The following is a 22,486-nucleotide window of genomic DNA, read 5'->3' as shown; positions in this document are numbered from 1 at the left end:
GCGGGGTCGCCTCTGCTGTTGTTGCTTTGGCGTCGGCCTGTGCAAGTGGCGGCCTGCCCGAGCCCCCCTGGTGTCGGCCTGCCCGAGCCCCCCTGGTGTCGGCCTGCCCGAGCCCCCCTGGCACTCGTCATAGCAGCCAGGGAGGTCTGGGCTTGCCATTGAGGCGAGTAATGGATTCGCCCCGGCGGTGTCAGCGCAGCTCTTGAGTACTGTCTAAAACTCTGATCCACCCCAGAAGCGTCCCTCTTCATAGAGTGAGGATCACATACTGCCCTCAGCTCTTGGTACAGGAACGCTTTGTTGAACTCGTGGCTTTATACTGAAGCTTTGCTCAAAGAATTGGTGCCCTTTTCCCTGGGAGGAATTCTGCTAAGGGCTGGTTGTGGAATGACAGTTTCCTTTGAAATTTGGGCTTTGCACAAGATAATTTGCTAAAGAGATATGTATTTCTCTCTATTGGGAATACCAGCAAGTAATTTTATGTGTGTTGCTAAATGCTTTCAACGAGTGTTCTGCATTGCTCAAGATGGACTTAAACTGGCCTTTAAGGAATAACGTGTTGAAATAAAAATGTTGGGATGGTACTGCCAAATGTCCTGATCAGTAGATGCTCCCATGAGATTGTTTGATTTGAATGTTTATCTGTCTTTACTGAAAGAATAAGTAAGCTGCAGCTGCTTTAAGCAACTCTGTGATTTTAGTTTAACTTGTTACTGGTTTGGGGTTTCCATTGGTGTGGTGTTTTTTTCTTTTTCAGACAACACCGTGATATGAGACTTATTTATTGAAGTATATTTTCTGGAATGAAGTAGACAATCAACATAGAAAAGGTGCAATTATTTATAAGTAATGACAGTTCATTTATCTTTAGACGCATATTTGTTCTTTGTGATTAGCCCAAAAAGTCTTTGGTGGAAGCAAAGAAACAAATACCTGTACTTGTATAGACCTAAAGTCTGCTGGAGGATAAATCATGCCATTCACCCGAGAGTTTTTCATACAAGCGAGCCTCGGTGTAAATGGGCCAGAAGCAGAACATTTTGGTACAACAAATACATTTACAGCCATGACTTCTTATACTACAGAGTTTCTAAACTTTTAACTTCTTCTTCCAAAGGACTTACAAAAGTGAACAATCGCATGTCACGAATTAAGAATACTATAGATTCTGTTTCAAAGGCAGTGTCTGGGACTCACAGTGAACTGGTTTCACGGATTGCTCGATTAAAGACACACTCAGGTGCCCTGGGAAAAGCAAATAAAAGTAATGCAGATGCAAATAACATCAATGCAAATCTAGAAAATGATAAACAAGTCACAGATGCCAGAACTCAGGAGGATTGCAACAGAGGCCCAGCTGCAAAGAAATCCGCTTGTGCAAATGAAAACTCGGAGTCTATGTTAGTACACTCAAGTGGCTCTCATCAAGATACTCCAGAAGATTCAGCGTCTACTAAAACACACCTTTTTCATATAAGCTACTTTTCTACAAATTTTGGAGAGACTTACAACTTTGTAGCTGATCATATCAACTGGTACTTTAACAGTAATTCTGTTATGGATCAAGAGAAAAAAAGGAATGCTTTATTACAGGACTCTAAAAGTGAAGAGAGGAATAAGCTTGATTCATCAGAAGGTACTGTAATGACTGAAGAAAAGACAGTGGATTCAGCAGCTACTGTAGCTCCTGAAGCAGAGACTCTGGGTGCTCTAAAGACAAATACTGCTCTTCCAGTTTCCACTAAAAAAAGTATTGCAAACTTTCTTTCATATCCCAGTAACAGTGTACAAGCTTTTGTAGACAGTTACATCGGTGGGTTGGTTCCCAAGTTAAGATCCGATACAAAAGTTGTTTCACAAGAAAAGAGTAAACAGCCAGAACAAGAAGTGTCTGAGAAAGATGAGGAGGACAAAGCAAAAGAGGCCAAGACTGCAGAAGAGAAGGAAAGGCATCTGTCTCTTCAGAGAGAAAAGGTAAGTCTGTCTTTATATATTATTTCTATATATATGTATTTTTTATACAAGTGTATATATACTCTATACATACATGTATGTGTATATAGCTATATGTAAAATTGCGTATCATAGAATAGTTTGGGTTGGAAGGGACCTTTAAAGGTCATCTAGTCCAACCCCCCTGCAACGAGCAGGGACATCTTCAACTAGATCGGCTTGCTTAATGCCCCGTCCAACCTGACCTTAAACATTTCCAGGGATGGGGCATCCACAACTTCTCTGGGCAACGTGTGCCAGTGTTTCACCACCCTTATTATAAAAAAAGTTCTTCCTTATATTTAGTCTAAAGTCTTAAGTTTAAGTCTACCTCTTTTAGTTTAAAAATGTTACCCCTTGTCCTATTGCAACAAGCACTGCTAAAAAGACTGTCCCCATCTTTCTTATAAGCCCCCTTTGAGTACTGAAAGGCTGCAATAAGGTATACATACTTAGATAAATGAGTATATACCTATGCATCTACTAACATACGTAAAAGTATATCTATATATACTATATATGTACACATATGTTTATATTTATACATACATATAACTATATATGTACTTGTATAAATGAGTATATATGTATATACGCATATAAAATCTATATAAACTTATATATACATACTATATGTAAGTTATGTAAACTTACATATCTCTGTACTTAAATGTAGGTATAGGTATATAAAAATGTGCATATACTTTTTATAGAAGTACATACATCTGTATGTAGGTTTATATATAAAGTCTGTAGTACGTGTGTATAGTATACACAGATAGTAAGTTTATGTATATGTAGAGAGAGAGTACATAAATATAGATAGATCTAGTTGCTTTTTTGTTGTTGCAGTAGCAGTCTCACACTCCTTACTGGTCCAAATATTATGATTTCCCAGTTGCCCTGAAAATACATCTGAGTACATGCTGATAGATGTTTGTTTGGTGTATTGTTGCTGTGAGCCTCCTCTATTTATTTTTCTAGTAAACAAAGAATCAAAAGGTTGCCTGTTTATGTTTGAGCAATGCTTACTTGGAGCTGGTAGCAGATCTCTGGTACAACATGCTGTCCATTACTTCTGAGAAATCTTAAAATAACAGTTTGGAATTAGTCTTGAGAAATTGTACACATTTCTTAGAGTAGTTTTATGTTATCTGTATAACTTTATCTTTTTTTAGATTATTGCAAGAGTGAGTATTGATAACAGGACTCGAGCTTTAGTTCAAGCCCTACGAAGATCCTCTAATCGAAGAGTCTGTATCAGCAGGGTTGAAGAACTGACCTATCATCTTCTAGAATTTCCAGAGAGCAGAGGAGTTGCAATTAAGGTGCAAATTGTCTTTATACTTTTCCAAAAAATAAATACCTGACAGACAATTGACATAAAATAACATAAAACTTTCTTCTGTGCTTTTGTGGGCTAGTCGTATTTTCTGTTTGTAAAGATTGCAATGTGAATGTCTACAGCTATTTTTTAGCTGGTTCAAGCAAACTCTCATGCCAACTATCATTAGTTTAGCTAAAGGCTCTTAAGATTGCAATGTTTAATTTAGAAGCATACAGCATTGTCATGTGGATAGATAGTATAGCTTATTCTAGTAGTAGACGGAAGGTCGTACACTGTGTCCTCTGTTGCAGTTGACCAGACGGGAATGTACGGTACAGTTGATCTGTATATACACAACAGTTTTTATGCTTGTTTGCATGCTTCCTTCGAAGAGAGGTGACAAGAGTGGAGTATAACCATCAAATAAGTTCATGTAATCTAGTCCTACTCATTCTCTTTCCTGCAGTGAGAGGACAGGAGGTGGGTCATAGACTATTCGAGCAGTACTACCCAAATCACAACATTTGTCAGTCCCATGCCTTTTTCCACAAGATGTGACAGGTGTGTGACATAGACCGTAGAATTGCTGGAAAGGAGATCTTCAGGAATGGAGTGCAGGCCAGATGAATCATCTGGTCAGGGTATGAGTTGAGCGTCCACATGAATAGATGTGAATTACTTTATTACGAAAGAGTACATTCTCTACTCCCATTTTGTTTATAATCCTCTGTATCTTTGTGATAATATTTGACATTTTAAAATTACACAGTGTGAGGAAGAATTTTAGTTTTTGTTTTGTTTTAATATTAGTGCACTTAGAAGGCATTTCCTATTTTGAAGCAGTGTGATACTTATTGAGCAAAATCTGGGCTTTTAGCTATACTTGTTGTGCTCCATACTTGAGTTGGCCAATGTGACATTAAAGTCAATAAAACTAAACTGCTGGTAAATGTAGCTTTTCTAGCCATTCAAAAGATTTACATTTCATCTTGATTGTTTAATTCTGATAGGTAGTTACTTTAGCAATGAGGCGTGTATGACATAATATTGGAGTCCTTTCTCTCCGTTGTTAGAAAGAGAGATGGGTTAATACAGATTTAAAGAAGTTTTCCTCTGAGTTTAACTAATTTATTCCTTTTAGGCTTAAATGCCAAACTAGTAAATTTAAGCTTGGATTCTTTTGGTATAAACATATAATGAAATATCTTTGTATTTATCAACAGGAAAAATTAATCCCATGCCTACTGCGACTGAGACAGGCAAATGACGAAAGTCTTCAGGCTGCTGTTAGAGAGACTTTAGCTATAATTGGATATACAGACCCTGTGAAAGGCTGGGGAATTCGAGTCCTCACTATTGATGGAGGAGGAACAAGGTAAAACCTATGGGTTTTTTATATATTTGTAACCTTTTTCATACTGTAACTGGAGAGAAAATTTCGGTTTCTCTTTAATAAGTTTGTGCCCAAAGATGCAATTTATGATTTACAGTTATGTTACGTTTGACTATCCAAGTGATGGGTATTATTTTTGTATGCATTTGTGCTTAAATTTCCATGCATTAGTATTCCTATGACACTGAAATTATGTACCCATTTAAAGTTGGCTACACACTTAAGTGCTTGGATTGGCTCTTTCTCCTTTTGGAAGTAAATTAAATGGTTGTTTGGGTTAGTCTGCTCAGAAATCTAATCTCGGAAATACAAAATTGATGTGAAATGCTAGAAGTAGTTTATACTCTTATGAGTGTGTTGACTTAGTAATACAAAAAATGTTCTTGCACTTGCTTAGAGGGTGACCTGCCTTAGCAGGACTGGTCTGCTATGAAAGAATGAATAGGCTAGTGGGGAAAGGTATTCTAGCTGTGCTGTTGATTTATATTTCTTCTACAGCGAATGCTTTTTTTTTTTTTTTTAAATTTATGCAGCACATGTCCTTAGTTACATGTGCCCTAGTTCTGCATGAATTTATGCACCTACCACAATTTGCAAGGAGTTGTAGCAGAAATATGTTCATTAAATTTGTTTTCAGGCTTATTTGAAGAAATTTTGTTGGTAAATATTTACTGATTCACAAATCTTTATTGGTAGAAAGTGTGAAGTCCTTGGAGAAATACAGTTTCATGAACTTTTTGTTTCCCCGTAGTATTTCTTTACTTGCATCAAAATCAGTTGTCTTAAGTAAGGAGTGAGTGTATGTCACAACTTCAACATTTGTGTTTCCAAAAGTTCATTGTAAACCATGAAGATTTAACTAAGTAGAAAGAAGCATGCAATATGTACAAATAAAGTGTGTTAACTTTTCTGTTGGATTTCTAGGGGAGTGACATTATAAGACACTGTATATTTAGAAAGCGGTATTTACATCTATAACACTAAATGAAACAAGTCCAGAGAGTGAGCCTGAGTACCGACTACTGGCTGTTGTGGCACTTAATTGGTGGTGTTCAGCTGGTTGTAGTTTTGGACTGGGTTGATTAGTGCTCTTCAGCACAAGCCAGGACAGATTTGGGGGCAGCATGCAGGAGGTGCCATTCTCAGTGGAATGTGTTTGCAAGATGGTACTTGGTTTGGTGCTCCTTTCGCCATACGCAGTTCTCTAGCTCTAGCCCAGCACAGTTAGCACCTTTGAATGGCAGACTCTGCCTTGTGCTATAGAAGCACAAGTCCGATGGTCTGGAATGCATCTCTGCTATTATTTCAGGCACATTGAATTGAGGCAAAAAAAACTACAGACAGAAAAATACTATGTCCCATGGGGCATTGTATAGCCCTGTTAAGACCAAACTTTAAGTGCTGTGTGGTGTGGATACAGCTAAAATCTATCCTGAGTCTACATCTGCAGAAGATGGTCATCCCTGAGCCTTTGCTACAGAACAGTATGGCTACAAAACAGTATGGCTGTAGCTGTTGAATACTAGTTTTGGTATGCCTGACTATGTCATTTATATTTAGTATTCATCATTCCACTTTAATTGTGTTCTGCTACTCTTTCATTCCCTGAAATACTCAGGATTCTTACTGTTGTTGTCACTCAGTTATAATTAGTTACAATTAAGCAAAGGTGGGCTTAATTAGAGCTATGTAAGATTAAACTACTATTGTATGTGAAGGGGTATTTTTGTGTTTCAGGGGTTTAGTTGCACTTCAGACTCTACGGAAACTAGAAGAACTAACTGGAAAGCCGGTTCATCAACTTTTTGACTACATTTGTGGTGTAAGCACAGGTAATTAAGCCAAAAATTGGAATTTTGCTATCAATACAGTAGAAGAACATCCTGAGAATAAATGTAGATTTTGCAGAACTTGTCCGTTTCTGAGTGTAAGCTTGGAAAGTACAGGTGTGATTTCTAAAGCCTTTCTTTTTTCTTTTGAATAAGAGCTTTGGGTGATTCTTGATACGCTCATAACTTCAAACTGAATTGTAATTTTTTTCAACCAATGTGAAACCTTCATTTTGTGCACAGATACAAGTATCTGACATGTTTATGGGGCTTTACAGACAGCTAAGGTAACATCCCTCAGGGATTAATGCTGGGCCAGTAGTGTTTCCTGTCTTTACTGGTGACCTGTGCAGCAGGACAGAGTGCGCCTGTAGCAAGATCTTGGATGATACTAAATTAGAGGAAGTGGTCAGTACAGTGAATGCCCTCTGTTCAGATTGGCCTGTGCAGGGTGGAGAAATGGCTTGACAGGAACCACCTAAGGTTCAGTAAAGCCAAGTGCCAAGCACTCCATCTGAGGTGGGCTGACAGGCTAGAAACCATCTTTACAGAAAAAGGCCTGGTCCTGTTGGAACAAGTTGAACATGAATCATCAGTGTACCCTTGCAGCAAAGAAAGTTGACCACGTATTGGTTTGTATGCACAAGAACATACCCAACAGATTAAGGGTCTCTGTGTGGCCACTGTATGTCTAGTTTTAGGCTTCTCAGTAGATCCTTAATCTGTTGCATACGCTCTTGTACATACAGGGTGAGTCTGGCAGAGGGCCACGTAGATGGTCAGGGGACTGCAGGTCATGACAAAAAGGGGAGAGTGCAAAAACTGGGTTTATTCAGCCATAAGAGAAGGCTAAGGGGAGGCCTTATTGCTGTTTCAACTAATAGGAAAATACAGAGAAGATGAAGCTAGGCTCTTCCTGAAGATGCACAGTGATAGGAGAAAAGCCAACAGCCAAGTTGGAGTATGGGAAGTTACGATTTGGTACAGGGAATCATGTTTTCCTTGCAAGGATGGTCAGACGCTGGAAAGAGTTGCGTGCACACACTGTGGAATCTCCGTCTCTGTAGACAGTCAAAACTCGGCTGAACAAGTCCTGAGTAACCTGTTCTAATTGAACCTGTTTGAACAGGAGGTTGGACTAGATGACCTCCCAGCCTTAATTGCTCTGTGACTCCATGATAAATTACTCCTCCTTTGGAAGTAGGAAACTGTAAAGCATAACTTTCTTTTTAAAAGACAGTCATCTCTTTTGGAAATGATGCTAGACCAGTAGCAGCATAATGCTGATTTCTAACATCTGACACCCTCTAGAGCAGGTCCAGAGGAGGCCATGAAGATACTCAGAGGGCTGGAGCACCTCTCCTATGAGGACAGGCTGAGAGAGTTGGGGTTATTCAGCCTGGAGAAGAGGATGCGCTGGGGAGATCTTATTGTGGCCTTTCAGTATCTGAAGGGTACCTACAAGAAGGTTGGAGAGGGACTTTTTACAAGAGCATGTAGTGATAGGATGAGGGGGAATGGCTTTAAACTGAAAGAGGGTAGATTCAGATTGGATACTAGAAAGAAATTTTTCACTGGGAAGGTGGTGAGACACTGGAACGGGTTGCCCAGAGAAGTTGCAGAGGCCCCATGGCTGGGAGTGTTCAAGGCCAGGCTGGATGGGGCTTTGAGCAACCTGGTCTAGTGGGAGGTGTCCCTGCCCATGGCAGGGGGGTTGGAACTCGATGATCTTTAATGTCCCTTCCAACCTAAACCATTCTATGATAAGGGGTATGCTGTAGTTCAATAGCTTGGTTTCCTTTAGAACCCCAAATTCTTTTTTTTTTTTTGCACTATACTCATCTTCCGTACAGTTTAAGTCAGAAATAACATTAAATGCTGATCACCATGACTAGATGCAATGTTTGTGTTTCCAGAGATTTGCTTAGTATGCTCAAAATAGTAGAGAAGAGGAAAATGTTTAGGTCTGCTAGACAGAATTTGTTTGTAGGCACAATATAGTTCCCTGCTTTATGATTTTAATAGTCTTTGAAAAAGAAATCCTTTGTTAATTAATTTAGCAGTCAGTGGTTGTTTTTTTGGGAACATAGTTTCACTAACCAAGCACTTCTCTGATGTCTCCTTCAATCATAGCAAAGACATTTTATCTTTGGTAGAGAGGCCTGGTGTTCTTAATTCCATCCCACTACTCTGATTAGACCTAAATTTATTCTTAATTCTTCACCAGATTTTGGGGTTTGTACTGCTCATAAGTACTTAAAATGTTCTTTTAAGCTTTGTTTACACTATCAAGCATTTGTCTGTGGTAGTCCAGTTTGCAATAATTGGTGACAAGACATGGCTGGGAGAGGTTGTGCGTATCCATCAGCATGTGCTAGCGGTGTACTTCACCATTTCAATTTGTGTTGGTGGTACATATGCCAACAGAATTTGCAGAAGCTTGCAGCTGGATGAATAGTGGTTTAAAGAGTGATGTGTTAAATGAAAGGAAGGATGCCTCTTGTGCATTACGGTTCTTTTTTTCTGATGTGCTTTTCATAACTTACTATCATGTAGCTGGTTTGCCTTTGAGGTTTAGAAATAAGCAGTTTGCTGTGAATTCAGTGTCACAGAGTCTGCCTTTTTAGTTAGCTTCCCTGTACTTCACTGGTGGTCATAGGGTGTAAATGTAGTTGCAGACAAAGGTCACTATAATGATGCTGTAATGGGCCCTGCATACTTAGGTCACCTGCCTATTGCTGAGCACAATATCTGGGCTTGGAAGCACCAGAAAATCTGCAAGCACAGGCAGCACAGCGATGGCCACTGAACTTTCTTTATGGGGAACTAAGTTAATGTAAATTCTGTACCAAGTTTGTGCCTGTTCTGTGCAAAAATCCAGAGGTGAAAACAAAGCAGTTGAGAGGAAGAAGTGCCATTGCCCCAGGAACTGGGCTGGTGGGAATTCTGTAAGTGAGGGTGATAATCACTGTTCTCCAGAGCACGACATGCTTTTACAGGCACATAGAGCACTTAACACATTGAGGACAACTTAGCTGCAGGTATGCTGTGGGTGTGGCTTGTATGTTCTTTTAACCGCTCATGCGGTCTCCCAATATATCAACGATACTTCTCAATAGTAGTGCGCTTACAATTCAGTCACAGGGAGCAGTATATAACATCAAGAGTATGTGATCAGGCAAAGTGTGTACTACCCCATTTTCAAATGTGCTGGCCTGCTCCAAGAATTTAAAAATACATGTTGTTCCTAAAATTCTATGTTGTTCTAATAATTAGTGGCATTCAAGTGCATCATATAAGGGGTTACATCATTGACATACTGTGATCAAAGGTTCTCTAAGTATACTGTTTTCCAGTGTGTTCTACTACAAAGACATCTGAATTGTACTGGTCTCTTTGATCAGCAGTTTTGGATGTATGTGAAGGTTGCATAAATACTTCACCTAAGGATACTTTCCCAAAATATTTCTCCCAAGTTGTTAAGAACAGCATTGGGCTAGTGCTCCCACATATTCTCCCAGACTTCAGTGATTTGCAGATAAGGAGTCTCCTTAAACAAAATGGGCATCTCCCTGTGGTGATTTTTTTTTTTTCCCCCCATGATGTCTTTCCAGTTTTGAAATGCATTTTGAAAACCTTTCTGATAGAAAAGGTATTTTTTTCAGGAGAATTCATGAGTAAGTCAAGTCATGCTGTTATACAGCTGTAAGCGTCCTTAGGAGGTTATCTTGTTTCCCACGGGAAGGATCAGCTGTGTGTGCCTCACTATTGACAATTTTGTAAGATTTTGAATCATGTCATACCTCTTCAGAAAATTTGTGCTAGTGCTCTGCTGGCTTTACGTTTGGGGAAAAAAAAAAATCCACATGTGTAACGTGGATCTTCCTGTTGATGTTCAAATTTTTTTCCTCTTGTCCTGACTCCCCAGGAACATGGATAACAGATTCTTTCTTTTCTCCTTGCAGCAGCCTTCTGTGCATTTAAAGGCTTTTGTCATAGCCTGTTTACTCAGACCTTCCTCACAGACCCATTTCCTTGATGTGTGATGGGGTTTTGGGGACTTTTTTGTGTATTACTCCTGTTTGTTTTTTTTTCAATAGGTCTACGTCTTTTTTGAAGAATGTCATTCAGGTACAGATATAGCACTTCAGCTGAAATCTTACTAGTACCGAATAAGGAAGGAGTACTTCCATCTTTCAGGTTATATTCTAGCTTATGTGTCTTATTAGCCAGCTGTATCCCTGTGTTCTTCAAGATACGCTTCTTAGCCTCCCAGGTTTTATTTAGGTTTTTTCCTCCCCCTGAAGTGTTGGCCTGGGTGAGATGGTGGCTGGAGTGGTAGGAATCTGTGATACAGAGCAGGATGTGATGGAAGCATCAGAAACTTTTTCACTGGACCACTTGGTAGAGCCTGCACTGTATCTTTGATGTTGATCTTACTCTCCTGTGAGTGTCTTATGACCATCCAGCAGGTTTCAGCAAAGCCCTCTAATGTGTACCTTGACTCTGGTATTATCTACTGCCACTTGTGTGCTGATGCGGACTGCAGTTTTTGGTGCTGTTTCTCAGGAGGTGAAGTAAAAATGAGTTTGCATTTGATATGAATTTTGGCTCTTTGGATTTGAAACCGTTCACCAAAATAGCAAATGCATGATATTCTAGAATTGGTGCTGGAGAGTTAGTAGGAAAAGAAGGTAGCAGAGGATTTGCATGATTGAGGAAAATGGTGTTTCTCTGCTGCTAGATATTTAGTCTGTGTTGAATTCATGCACTTGGTGATTTGGCAGTTGAGTAAGTTTCTGTTGATGAAACTTTCATGTGTCAATTAGCCCCAGGTATATTAAGCATGTGTGTTATATTTTTAAAAATTGAGACCATCAATCCACTGACGCTCAGCTATTGTGGCAGTGGGGTTTGTGGGAGCAAAAGCAACTTGGAAGTCATGTTTCCTTTAAAGCCTTCTCTAACTTTCTTTATGTAGTTCTTTCTGCATATGAGTTTTATTCTTGTCTAGTTCAAGAATTTACTGCTTTTCAAATTAATTTTATTCAAACCTATTACATTCATTTCCAAATTGGAAAAATCATGTCCTGATTATTCCTAATGCTTAATTACATGTCCTCCCAGTGTTGCACAATGAGATTTAAAGGTTGCATATGTCCCTTTCAGCTTAATATATCAAAGAATTGTAGTGATGGATTAATTGTATTTTTCCACAGTCTTTTTAATGGCATTCTGTACCCATGCTTTTTGGATACTGTTGTTTTGTTCCTACAAGGGTAGGTCATATATGTTTTTTTAGGCACACACTAGATGGCAGTATGTATGAATGACTCATTTTAAATGGTTGCAACCAAATGTGTTCCAAACTAGTCAAAACTCCCTTCTTTTAAAAGAATTTTCCTAGAATTTTTCTTTACTGACTCAGAGTTTGCCAGATAGCAAGTAATGCTCCAAATACATTTTTAATACCACAGCATCGATGTCTCTTACTTATTTCTCTTTCCAGATAAAGCAGTGGATTTAATTTGCTTTCTGCCATATACATGTTTGCAGGGGTGAAATCTGAAAACTGAAATAATGCAGTTTTCAACTTCTTATAGTTCTGTTTTTGAAAGGAGACTTTTCCTGTCTTGTATATGTCCTTTAAAACATAAATTGTGATCTTTGAACAGGAATTTAGTGATATAAATGTCAGTTGGTCTTCCCTTTTCAAGATAGATGTTCTGCTAACCTATGAACTACATTAATTGAGAATCTATCTTTATAATCTTACTCCAGGCTGTATTTTACATTTCAAAATATTTCTTCTTCAGGGGCTATATTAGCTTTTATGTTGGGGTTGTTCCATATCCCTCTGGATGATTGTGAAGAACTGTATCGCAAGTTAGGATCAGATGTTTTTAAGCAGAATGTGATTGTTGGAACAGTCAAAATGGGTTGGAGCCACGCCTTTTATGACAGTGACATCTGGGAAAAAATGCTCAAGTAAGTAAAAAATGATTTTTAGAAAAGTAATTAGTATAATGTCTGAGAGCCTGCAGTTTTGATATTGTTTCACTGGTAAGCAAATTCTTAAAACAAGCAGAAAGGATTAGCATATAGTCTCATTCTTTTGAAATAGCTGTTTTCATATTTACCAAAACATTGAAAGCCTCTAATGTAATGATTTCTGTTTCTGGGGAGTAAAGTAAGCTTTAGTGTACCGATTTCTGATTATATTCCTGTATGCTTGCCAGCTCTGCTTGATCTGACTCATTATAGATCTGATACAAATTTTTCCAGCCACCTGCTGTGCCTTTTTTCTTATAGGCGACATGGTGAGAAATGAAATAATCTGCTGCAGTAGGAATTTTTAATCTTAGCTGATATATTGAGGGGTTTTGCCCATTGCCCCTTTCTTTGAAAAGGGAAATGGGCAGTAAAGATTGCAATTAAAAAATATCTGCTGTGTCAGAGTTGCCAGTGAAATGATGTTTGTTCGTAGATATGTATACAAATGCATTAATGGCTATTCAGGAAAAGTCACTGGAAGAAATGATTAACATTTATTACAAGTTTTATTACTTATTCATCTGTATTTGTATTGGTAGTTCCATTGTTTATAACTTTTAGCAAACCAATGTCATAGTTTCCCAAACAGTGTAAGCTGGCACTGCTACTGAAAGAACTGAAACAGCCTTCTATGAGACCAAATTTAAAATGGTACAAAGCTGCTTTGGATAAGTAATAATAAATTCCTTTGGGAACATGATTAATGCATTTTATGGGATTGAAGGAGTTTTTCTGGACATTATAGTGGGAATACCTGTGCTGCCTGAGTTTTAAGCATCTCCCTTTGCTGAAGTGGGGAGAGAGAGGCTTCCAAGCGCTTCTGTGTGCTCTTGCATATTTTTAGGAATAAGTGTGTTTATCAAATGAATATCACGAGTTTTTCTTTTCAGATATCTGGAGTTCCTCTTTTTTTAGAAAAGAGATTTTTCTCTGCTTTTCCTCTTCCTTTCCTGCCCAACTAAAAGAAGTCTTGTGAAAATCAAAATTACCTCATGTGAAAGTATTTTACATGCCATTAATTAAAATGCTATTACTTTTTGCAGCTACATTTAGCATGAGGGAGGTAAAGCATGCTACTCCTGTGCAATGGACAGAAGCCAGGCAATTATTATATTATCCATAGACTAAATTAAAAATTAAATTTACTGATCAACAAATGACTTTTTGTTGACCTAATTCTGCGATGTTGAAGGGAGACACTATGCAGACACGGCATTTTATTGAAACAGCAGGGATTAAACATTAGGAAGAAGTTTTTCACTTTAAGGGTGGTAAGGCACTGGCACAGGTTGCCCAGAGAGGTCGTTGAGGCCCCATCCCTGGAGGTGTTCAAGGCCAGGCTGGACGTGGCCTTGGGCAACCTGGTCTAGTGGGAGGTGTCCCTGCCCATGGCAGGGGGGTTGGAACTGGATGATCTTCAAGGTCCCTTCCAGCCTAAACCATTCTATGATTCTTGCAGGCTTCCTTGTGGTGTGGAAGCCTAGAACTAAGAAGAGAATTGAAAGGTTATATAGCATCTCTTTATGGCAATAAGAAGGTCAGGTCTAACTTTTGGTCATTGCATGGGAAAAGTGCTTCATGGGGCTTTTTTTATATTTAAAAGCCTGACCTGTGCTGGGTGGCTTTTTGTTGATTAAATGGTAGTAGACTTGTCAGCCTTGCTTGAAATAGAGAGTGTCCATTTACCATATACAGGCATGCAATATACATTCAGCCCTACCACAATATTGATGGTATTATTGTCTGTCAGAAAGTATTCTTGCTGAGAATAATTAAGCTACTGTTGCATTAGGTTAATATTGCATGTATTCATGAGGCATATTATAAATTCCATTTCAGAAAATTACAACTGATTTTGTTTAACTGAGTTTTTGTTCTGAGTGCTCTAGGGAATTGATTTTATGTCTTACATATATACATATATGTTTATTTTAACCCTTCTTATGTATTCCTTGAACTGCAGTTTGAGGACTAGTCTTAATCAATTACTTTTATTTTGTGCAGAAAATTATACTTGTCATACATCAATGTATGTAATGCTATATTGAATTGCATTTGTAAGAAGAACCAGGCTTATAGTTCCAAGTTTTCTGTTTTCTTTTGTCTGTTGTTTATATATACAATTTTCTTCTTTCATACTGTCCTGAGAAACTGGAGAAATTTGGTGAGCAGCTAGAGGTTTTCATAAACTTAACTAAATCCCCGTACTGGGAATTTGTAATCTCAAGAAGCAATCAAGCATTGTATAGAGGGTAGGGTAAAAGTTACATGTTCTGTGTTGGTAGGAAAGTGGGTAATGCGTGTGTTTGGTATTGCAAGTGGTAATACTTCAAACCAGTATTTGTTACGTAAATTGAAGTATAAATTGAGACTGCTCTCCAGTGAGTAGATAGGCAACACATTCCGTACCAGTTACTCACTCCAGACATACTTATCAGATTTTGCAGCATTATCAGTGAGATGTTCTGTATCTTTATGGAACATGGAATAAAAGTCCCTCCTCTACATTTGGTAAATAGTCATAGTTTCCTGGTACTTCTGTTGTTGTTAGAAGGGAGTAAAAGTTACAATTTTGCCTTTCAAATTGAGTGTTCTTTCTCCAGGCTATTTGTACCCTGGCTGTAGCCCATTAGAATGTTTCTGTAAGCATATGTTTGGCAATATGTTCTTCATAGCATTATTGAAGTAAGTGTTGCAATATTAGCGACCTGAAGCAGTGGAAGAACAATATTTGCAAAGGAGACTTGTTTAGGTAGGTCATGTCTGGGGGACATAGGTCACAGACAGACACTAACAAAGCAGATAAATGGAAAAAATAGGATGGCAAATGAAATTATGTGTAAAGTAATAACCCATGAGTGGAAAAATGTAAAATACAGGGTTTAACCTAATATCAGAAGTGATTTGGGTGTTGTCATGGACAGTTTAATGAAACATCTGTATGCTTGTTCAGCATACAGAAGATGATTCAGTGTGTGAGGGCTGGGATTGAAAATACAGAAAATATTATAATGTTGTTATATTAATCCATAATATAGTTTCAGTACTATTTACAGTCCCAGTTACCCTGTTTTAGAGAAGGTTTCAGTTGGAAGATTGGTAAAAAGTAGCCAGTGACCTAAATCACATAAAGGAATTGGGACTCTTTATCATTAAAAAAAGCAAACGAGGTAAAGCAGTAATTTGAGATAGGAATATATTTTAAGGATTACCATTCTCATCTCTTCTTCAAGAACAAGGGACTGTTCAGAAAAATTAAAATTGGGAGACTTTCTCTTTTAACACAGTATTTGAGTAAACTGGAATTAATTGTGTTGTGACTTGGGTAAAGAAAACCAGTTGAACAGTGGGGCTTGACAAAGACATTTATACAATACACAGTTACAGTATTAATGCTAGCAACAAAACTAAAATAAATTTGGATTTATCTTTAGACTTTAATGTTTAAACTTGCATAGTAGTTCAAGGGATTTCTTGTACCTACTCTGAAGCATCAGTTTCTGGTCTTCATAAGAAACAAGATGTGAGAAAATAATTACTCAGTTTGACTATTCCTATTAAGCAGTGGATATTGCTTATGCAGTTTTTTAATCTTTGCATTCAGGGTGTGGGAAAAAGTACCTACTACAGATACTTAGGAAGAAGTAGGTGAAAGTGATGCAAATCAGTAGATGTCTTTCATATCTCACCTCTGTCAATCTCAGCTTTTATTTCTGAATATTCCTACTTCATGGTTTTGTGTGCCTTCCTCTCCTGTAATCAATTAGTGAGTGTAGATGGCACTCTTCCCCTTCCAGTTGATGACTGTGAGACTGGAGATAATGCATTTGTTGGAAAAAATAACATAAGCCAGTGCTATACTGTCAGCAGCAGTCTTCAATCATAGGACTAGAAGCTCTCCCCCTTCCTTCCTCCCTCTCAAAGACGCATACACAGCCATCCTTCAAGCACAGATATCCAATAGTGGAACAGTAAATTGTCCTGCCTCCAAATATAGTTTACTGTCTACATTGAGGACTAGATTGATAAAGGTGTTGTTTTTAACAGTGGAAGCACTACTACCTACTGTCACAGTACTGCAAGCTATAGGTGGATGATCTCTTAACAACAACACATGGAATCACCTTACTTAAAAAGCGTGGCCATACTGAGAACCGTCTTTGCATAATAAGGTAGATGCACCACCAGTGTTTGTGTGGGCTGTATTCAAGGGGAGGGAGAAAACTTACTGATTTAAATGAAAGCCTCTTTGGGATCATTATGGACGAGCACCCGCTCTATAGAGTTTTGTACCTTTGCTGTAAGCAAATCAAAGTTTAAATGGGTGCTGATACGATATTACTGGCTAGTATGCTGATACACTCCAGTCTCCTGCACTATGCAGGAGGGCTACCTCCTCGTTAGCAATTAGAATACTGACCCTAATGCTGATGTGATGATAAATTACAATGTTGACCATTCATGTGATTTCACTGTCAGATTTATAAAAATGTGTGCATATGAAAAAGTTCCACCTGAAAAGTGGATGTTAAATGCATATTGAATTACCGTTATGGATGATTACATGTAGATGTGTTAACTTTCTTCTGAATCATGTAGAATGTTGTCTGTCTTTCTTTGCTTTTGTTTTCATAACAATTCAGGAGAGTAATTTTAATTACTATAAAACCATTTAATGAAGATGTTGATTTTTTAATTCTTAAATGTAGCAAAGTAGTTGAGTAATCCTGATGATTTATGGTTAAGTATGTGGTGAAGTAACTGAATCAAGACCACAATCACTCGTCAGACTTATTTCCAACAGCCTAAAAGGTTTGAAATATCGGTTCATTGAAGTCAACCGTAGAAATCCAATCATTAAAGTGAAATCCAAGCATTGTTTCTTTTAAATGCAAAGTTCTCAGAAGTAAGGATGATAAAAATGTATGTCTTCTGTTCATGCTAAACTGATGGAGCGTTTTCAATTTTTTACACTTATTTGTAGAGAAAAAATGGGCTCAAATCTTATGATTGAAACTGCAAGAAATTCCAAATGTCCAAAGGTAAGTACAGTTTTCTAAGGTAAATACTAATTATGTATTCCACAAGTACTTTTAAGAGTTCTGAGTAAGGGTACTATCCCTAGAAGAATATTGGGGAAACAGCATGAGCTCTCCAAGCTTCCATATGAGATGCTTCTAAAGGATAAAAATTCATCAGCGTCTTAAATTTCTGCAGCAATTTCTCATATTTTTATTTAATGCTCTAAGTTAGAATGTGTTTCAGAGATGTTAAAAGGCTTAGAAGCAGAGAAATACTAGGTCAGCTTCTTCAAGTTGTGCAAAGTTTGTTTTTTCGCGTAAGAATTCTAGCATCTGGAGATGCTGCATGTCAGCTGTGTTCTCTATTATTGTGTGGTGAAAGAACAGGGTTTCTCCTTAGTTTATCTGGATTATCAAGTTTTCTCCTGTCACATTCACTGGCCCCGAGATCTCTGCTCTTCGTATATGATCTAAAGGGCACCAATTAATTGGAGGGGTGTTATATAGAGCGGCAGCACGAGAGTGAAAGATGAGAAAGCAAGGGTATTTTATTTTTGGTGAAGGATAGGCTGTGAAGAAAGAAGAGAAATATAATAGGACATATTTCAGAACAATCTGTAATTAACAGGTGTTTTGGTGTCATAGCACTATATTCAATGCTTTACTGTTAAATGGAAGATATTCACATTTTTCTAAACATAGAAACATGTGCTTGACTGACTGCGTTCCTAGTCCGTGGCTAAAACAAGGACATGAAAAGGCTGGAGTGGTATGTTGCTTTCTGAGAGAGAAGCTGCCCTATGTTGACTTGAAAGTTATCTTTGAACCGGGATCTTTGGCTTCCTTCCATGTTCTTCAGTAATAAAATGCGAATATAAATAGAGTTGAAACTAACTATTCCCAGTAATTGCTTTGTAGTGCTGGCAGTGGTGGCACTCTTTACAAGGCACAGCAAAATCAAAATAAACCAGCAGTTTTGTGCTCTGCTGCTGTTAAATTCATGGTGGATGGATTTTTCCAGAAGGTGCTCAGCACTTTGCAACTTAAAATGCTTCGTGAAGTGCAAGTGTGTATGGGTATTACCAAGAATAAACTCAAGCATCAGTTTGATAAGCTTTCTGTTAAATTTTCCAAAGCTTTTTTCTTCTTCTGGGAGTGCTTAGAACCAAACCTTTCTTTTGACAAGAACAGGAAACTTTCTCCATGAAGTGACGGAGTACGAATCATGCATGTGTTTTTCTTCCGCATTGTCATATAGAAGTTATACTTTCCTTGTTTTCGTTTTTATAAGGATGGACTTGCCGTGAATTAAATTATTTAACTTACGTAGCTGAAGAATGGAAATGCATACAGTAATATCACAGCGTCAGCTGTTAGAGCTGTTGAGTAACGTTTCCCAAAAACACTCTACTCTGTGAAATAGTAAACAAAATGGAATTGAACACCCACTTGTCTGCTAGACTGTTGTTCTGAACAGTGCCAGCCAGGCTGTGTGCATCATCACTAGAAGTTCTTGCACATTGTAAGACTCACCCATAAGTACAGGTACTCTCACCTTGAGTGATTATAGCTGTTAGATGTGGGTTGGTGGTTTGGTTTGGTTTGTTTTTCAGTCGTAAGTTTTGTTTTATGGAAATACCGTTTTGGCTTTTCACATAGATTTACATATGTGACTTTCTGTTGATGACATTTCAGGGTTCTTGCAAAAAGCCTTGAAAGATTTGTGTTTGATTCTTTTGGTTTTTTTCTTTGGGAGAGATTCTTCCTGCAATTCTTTAACTCAGATTGCAGTATTAAGTAATCGTTTTCTTGGAGAAAGAATTTGGTTGACCTTTCTAACATTTGGATTTAATGGCATTGTTGCATTGCTGGTGACAGACTTTTGCGAATGAACTATTATTGATAAAGGCAAAATATTTTAAAATCATAAATGGCACCAGCTTTTTGTTTAAATATCAGTGGATAGATATTGGTAGAAATGGATTAGCCACTGGAAACAAAAAATTTCAGATTAAAAATAACATTTTCTTTAGGGAATTTGGTTTGAAGAGGGGTTAGTGTTTTTTTTTAATTTCACTTCTTAAAATTCAGACAGGCATTATACAAAAGTAAATATATAATGAACCAAGTAGGATTCCAGAAGTGTATTTAAGGTATAAATTGAATTTCATATTGTGGGAAGTTGTCATTATTATTGTCATCATAGATAACTACTTTTGCTCTTTCTAACTCACTAGGTAGCTGCAGTAAGCACCATTGTAAACAGAGGAACACCACTGAAAGCATTTGTTTTTAGAAACTACAATCACTTCCCTGGTGTTAAGTCTCATTATATTGGAGGCTGTCAGTATAAGCTGTGGCAGGCCATTAGAGCATCATCCGCTGCACCTGGTTACTTTCAGGAGTATGTTTTGGGCAACGATCTTCATCAGGTAAGTTGAAATCTTCTCTTTTAGTAAGTATTTTCCAACATGATACCTGAGAAAAAAGCTGTCTGAATTCCTGAATCAGAACTAAGCAAGTAATTTGGTAGCAGAAAAGAAATCTAGGATGGATAGGAGTAAGAAAGGAGTTTTTTAGCTTGTATAGCCCTTATAGAACTAGAAGGGGTATAAGCTTAAAAATCTTACTCTTCTCAATACAAACTTAAGCTCTTCTGCTGTTCCTTTCTTCTTTGCCTGTAAGGAAACCTTATCTGAGTTGTAAATTGCCTCTGACTTCCTGCTTACAGCTGGCATTTCATTGAGCATTATTTCACTAAACAGATGGTATGACTTAAAATCTAACAATACTGTTAAGTGTGAAAAAAATCAAGTTATGCATTTCAGTGTTCCTTGTATTAGTGCCTAATTTCAGTTTATATTCTACTCCTAATTCTTTCCGTTGATAGCTTATTAAGCTCTACCCTGGTTCTGAGCTCGTAAAAAGAGTAAGAGATGCCACAGCAGTAAGATTAAACTCAGAGGACAACTGCAAAAGAAATTCCCTTCAGGATAAAGCAGTGTCTCCTATCAACAGTGTATGCTGTTTTATTGTATTATAGCTTCTGTTGCTGACCCTGGTTAGGAAAGAGCAAGGCAAATTAATTTCTTTAGTAGTTTTGTAACCATTGTGTTCTTGCTCTCCAGTTCTCTGAGTTTTGAAAGAATCCTTTTTACAGTACATATTAATTTAAAACTGTTAGTATTTATTTTTAAGATCTGTTGTAGATCTGTGACAGAAAGGACTAGAAAGGGTGACTGAACCAGAGACCTTCAACAAAGACAGCATAGGATTCTATCATTTAAATTTAAAGAAAGCATCTGTTACGTTGCTGTCATATTAATTCATACGGTGGCATTAGCCTTACTACTAGAAAGCAATACTATTTTGAGTAATAAGGTGTACCTGGATCACATACAGCATTTCTCATGGTGTCCATTAAAAGGCAGTGTAATCTCATTAGCATTGTAATGTGCACAAGTAATACTGAAGTTTAAAGACTGACAGATCAATAAGGAGTATAAGATGAAATAGTGAAAAAATTATTAGATTAAGAGATAATAAACAGAAGCATTGACTCAGAGAAACAGCTAGAATTTAATCTGGAAAAAAACCAGCATATTTCCATGTTTTGTATTAACATTTGTAAGGAGATGGAATAATTATATTCAGCTATATGAAAGGTCTGCATAAGTTGAGGGGTGAAGGGGAAGGGTTCCCATGGAGGGAAGGATGGTGCTACTACATCAGCCGCATTCTGAGAGTTCTTCCATTTTATTCTGTTTCCCCTTTTTATTTAGTGTCTTTTTTTTTTCCCCTCCCTTCCCCCTCCAGCACTCAGCCTCCCCAGTATGGTACACGTTCTTATCCCCAGGATAAGACATTTTAATCACATAGTACCTGAAATAAGCAAATGAGCTTGGGTGTTTTTTTTAAAGCTAAAAATGGAGTAACAGAACAGATATTGCAAGCCTAAGCACTGCCTGAAATCCTGAAACGTGGTCGTCTTCCATCTGGCAAAGCAAAACTGGAAAGGGAGCTGCTTTAGCCTTTGGAGCTGTTCCAAGCTGTTCCTTAACTGCTTGAATGGGTCAGTGTTAAGCTATGTGAAGCACTTTTCTTCCTCTTCTCACCTTTCCACCCCCTCTTTCCTTGAATTGAGAGTACATCAAAGTCTGTCTGTGCTTCTGTATGAAGAATAGCTATATAAACAGCATGATTTTTGACTTCTGTGTAGTGCTTAGACATTTACTTGTCGTAACATCACTTCTGAATTGCCAGACATATGTGAAATGCAGTAAGGTGGATATTTGTTTCATCTATATTCATTTTTAAATTCAATTTACCAGACCAGAGAATGTATGGTTAGTGTTAATAGAGATTAGATCCAGTGTTTTCAGACATATGGAGCTAGAATGAAGTCTCGTTTATTTTTCCTTATTCCAGACTTCTTAGACAAAGCCCTTCCATATGATCTTATCAGCACTGTTTCACGAACACCATTCTTTTCTATTTGATGTATTTTAATTACTAGAAAGCAATGGCTTACAATGTGGTTCACCTTTGTAAACCATAACGAACTAAATATATTTTCAGTACTGAAAATGTTTACTGTAGTACAACTAGATGCTAAATTTTCTGTCTTAAACTTTCCTATCATCTGAAAATCTCTCTTCTACCCAGGCATGATATTTAAACACTTTTGAATTCTTTTAGAATCCAAAGGGTATCGTCTTTCGTGTCCTTCATGCTTTTCTTTCTCCAGACTATACTTTTACACATCTCTGTTTCCATAATTATCTAATTTCTGTTGATGTGCTTATGTTGATGCAGATTTCTATCTCAGATTATAAATCCACCGCTGCACACTTAAGATACCTTGAATTGT

At 37.7% G+C, this 22,486-nt stretch overlaps 1 protein-coding gene across 2 annotated transcripts in view; it reads left to right on the top strand.

The window, feature by feature from the left end:
• The first annotated feature begins 768 nt into the window (after window positions 1-768).
• PNPLA8 (patatin-like phospholipase domain containing 8) overlaps window positions 769-22,486 on the top strand; it is a 40,084-nt gene continuing 18,366 nt past the window's right edge. The window contains exons 1-8 of one of the 2 annotated variants that reach the window (XM_009880862.1): window positions 769-1,680; window positions 1,717-1,974; window positions 3,171-3,320; window positions 4,543-4,694; window positions 6,450-6,544; window positions 12,358-12,529; window positions 17,580-17,637; window positions 19,854-20,048. In XM_009880862.1, the coding sequence (XP_009879164.1) occupies window positions 850-1,680; window positions 1,717-1,974; window positions 3,171-3,320; window positions 4,543-4,694; window positions 6,450-6,544; window positions 12,358-12,529; window positions 17,580-17,637; window positions 19,854-20,048 (1,911 nt within the window). In that variant the 5' untranslated portion in view covers window positions 769-849. Of the gene's footprint in view, window positions 1,975-3,170; window positions 3,321-4,542; window positions 4,695-6,449; window positions 6,545-12,357; window positions 12,530-17,579; window positions 17,638-19,853; window positions 20,049-22,486 lie in introns of both variants that reach the window. The other variant, XM_009880861.1, reaches the window with a different exon arrangement.

The sequence above is a fragment of the Charadrius vociferus genome, unplaced genomic scaffold, assembly GCF_000708025.1.
Source record: "Charadrius vociferus isolate BGI_N301 unplaced genomic scaffold, ASM70802v2 scaffold52, whole genome shotgun sequence".
NCBI classification, from domain to species: domain Eukaryota; kingdom Metazoa; phylum Chordata; class Aves; order Charadriiformes; family Charadriidae; genus Charadrius; species Charadrius vociferus.
This window is presented reverse-complemented; position numbering and strand designations above follow the sequence as displayed.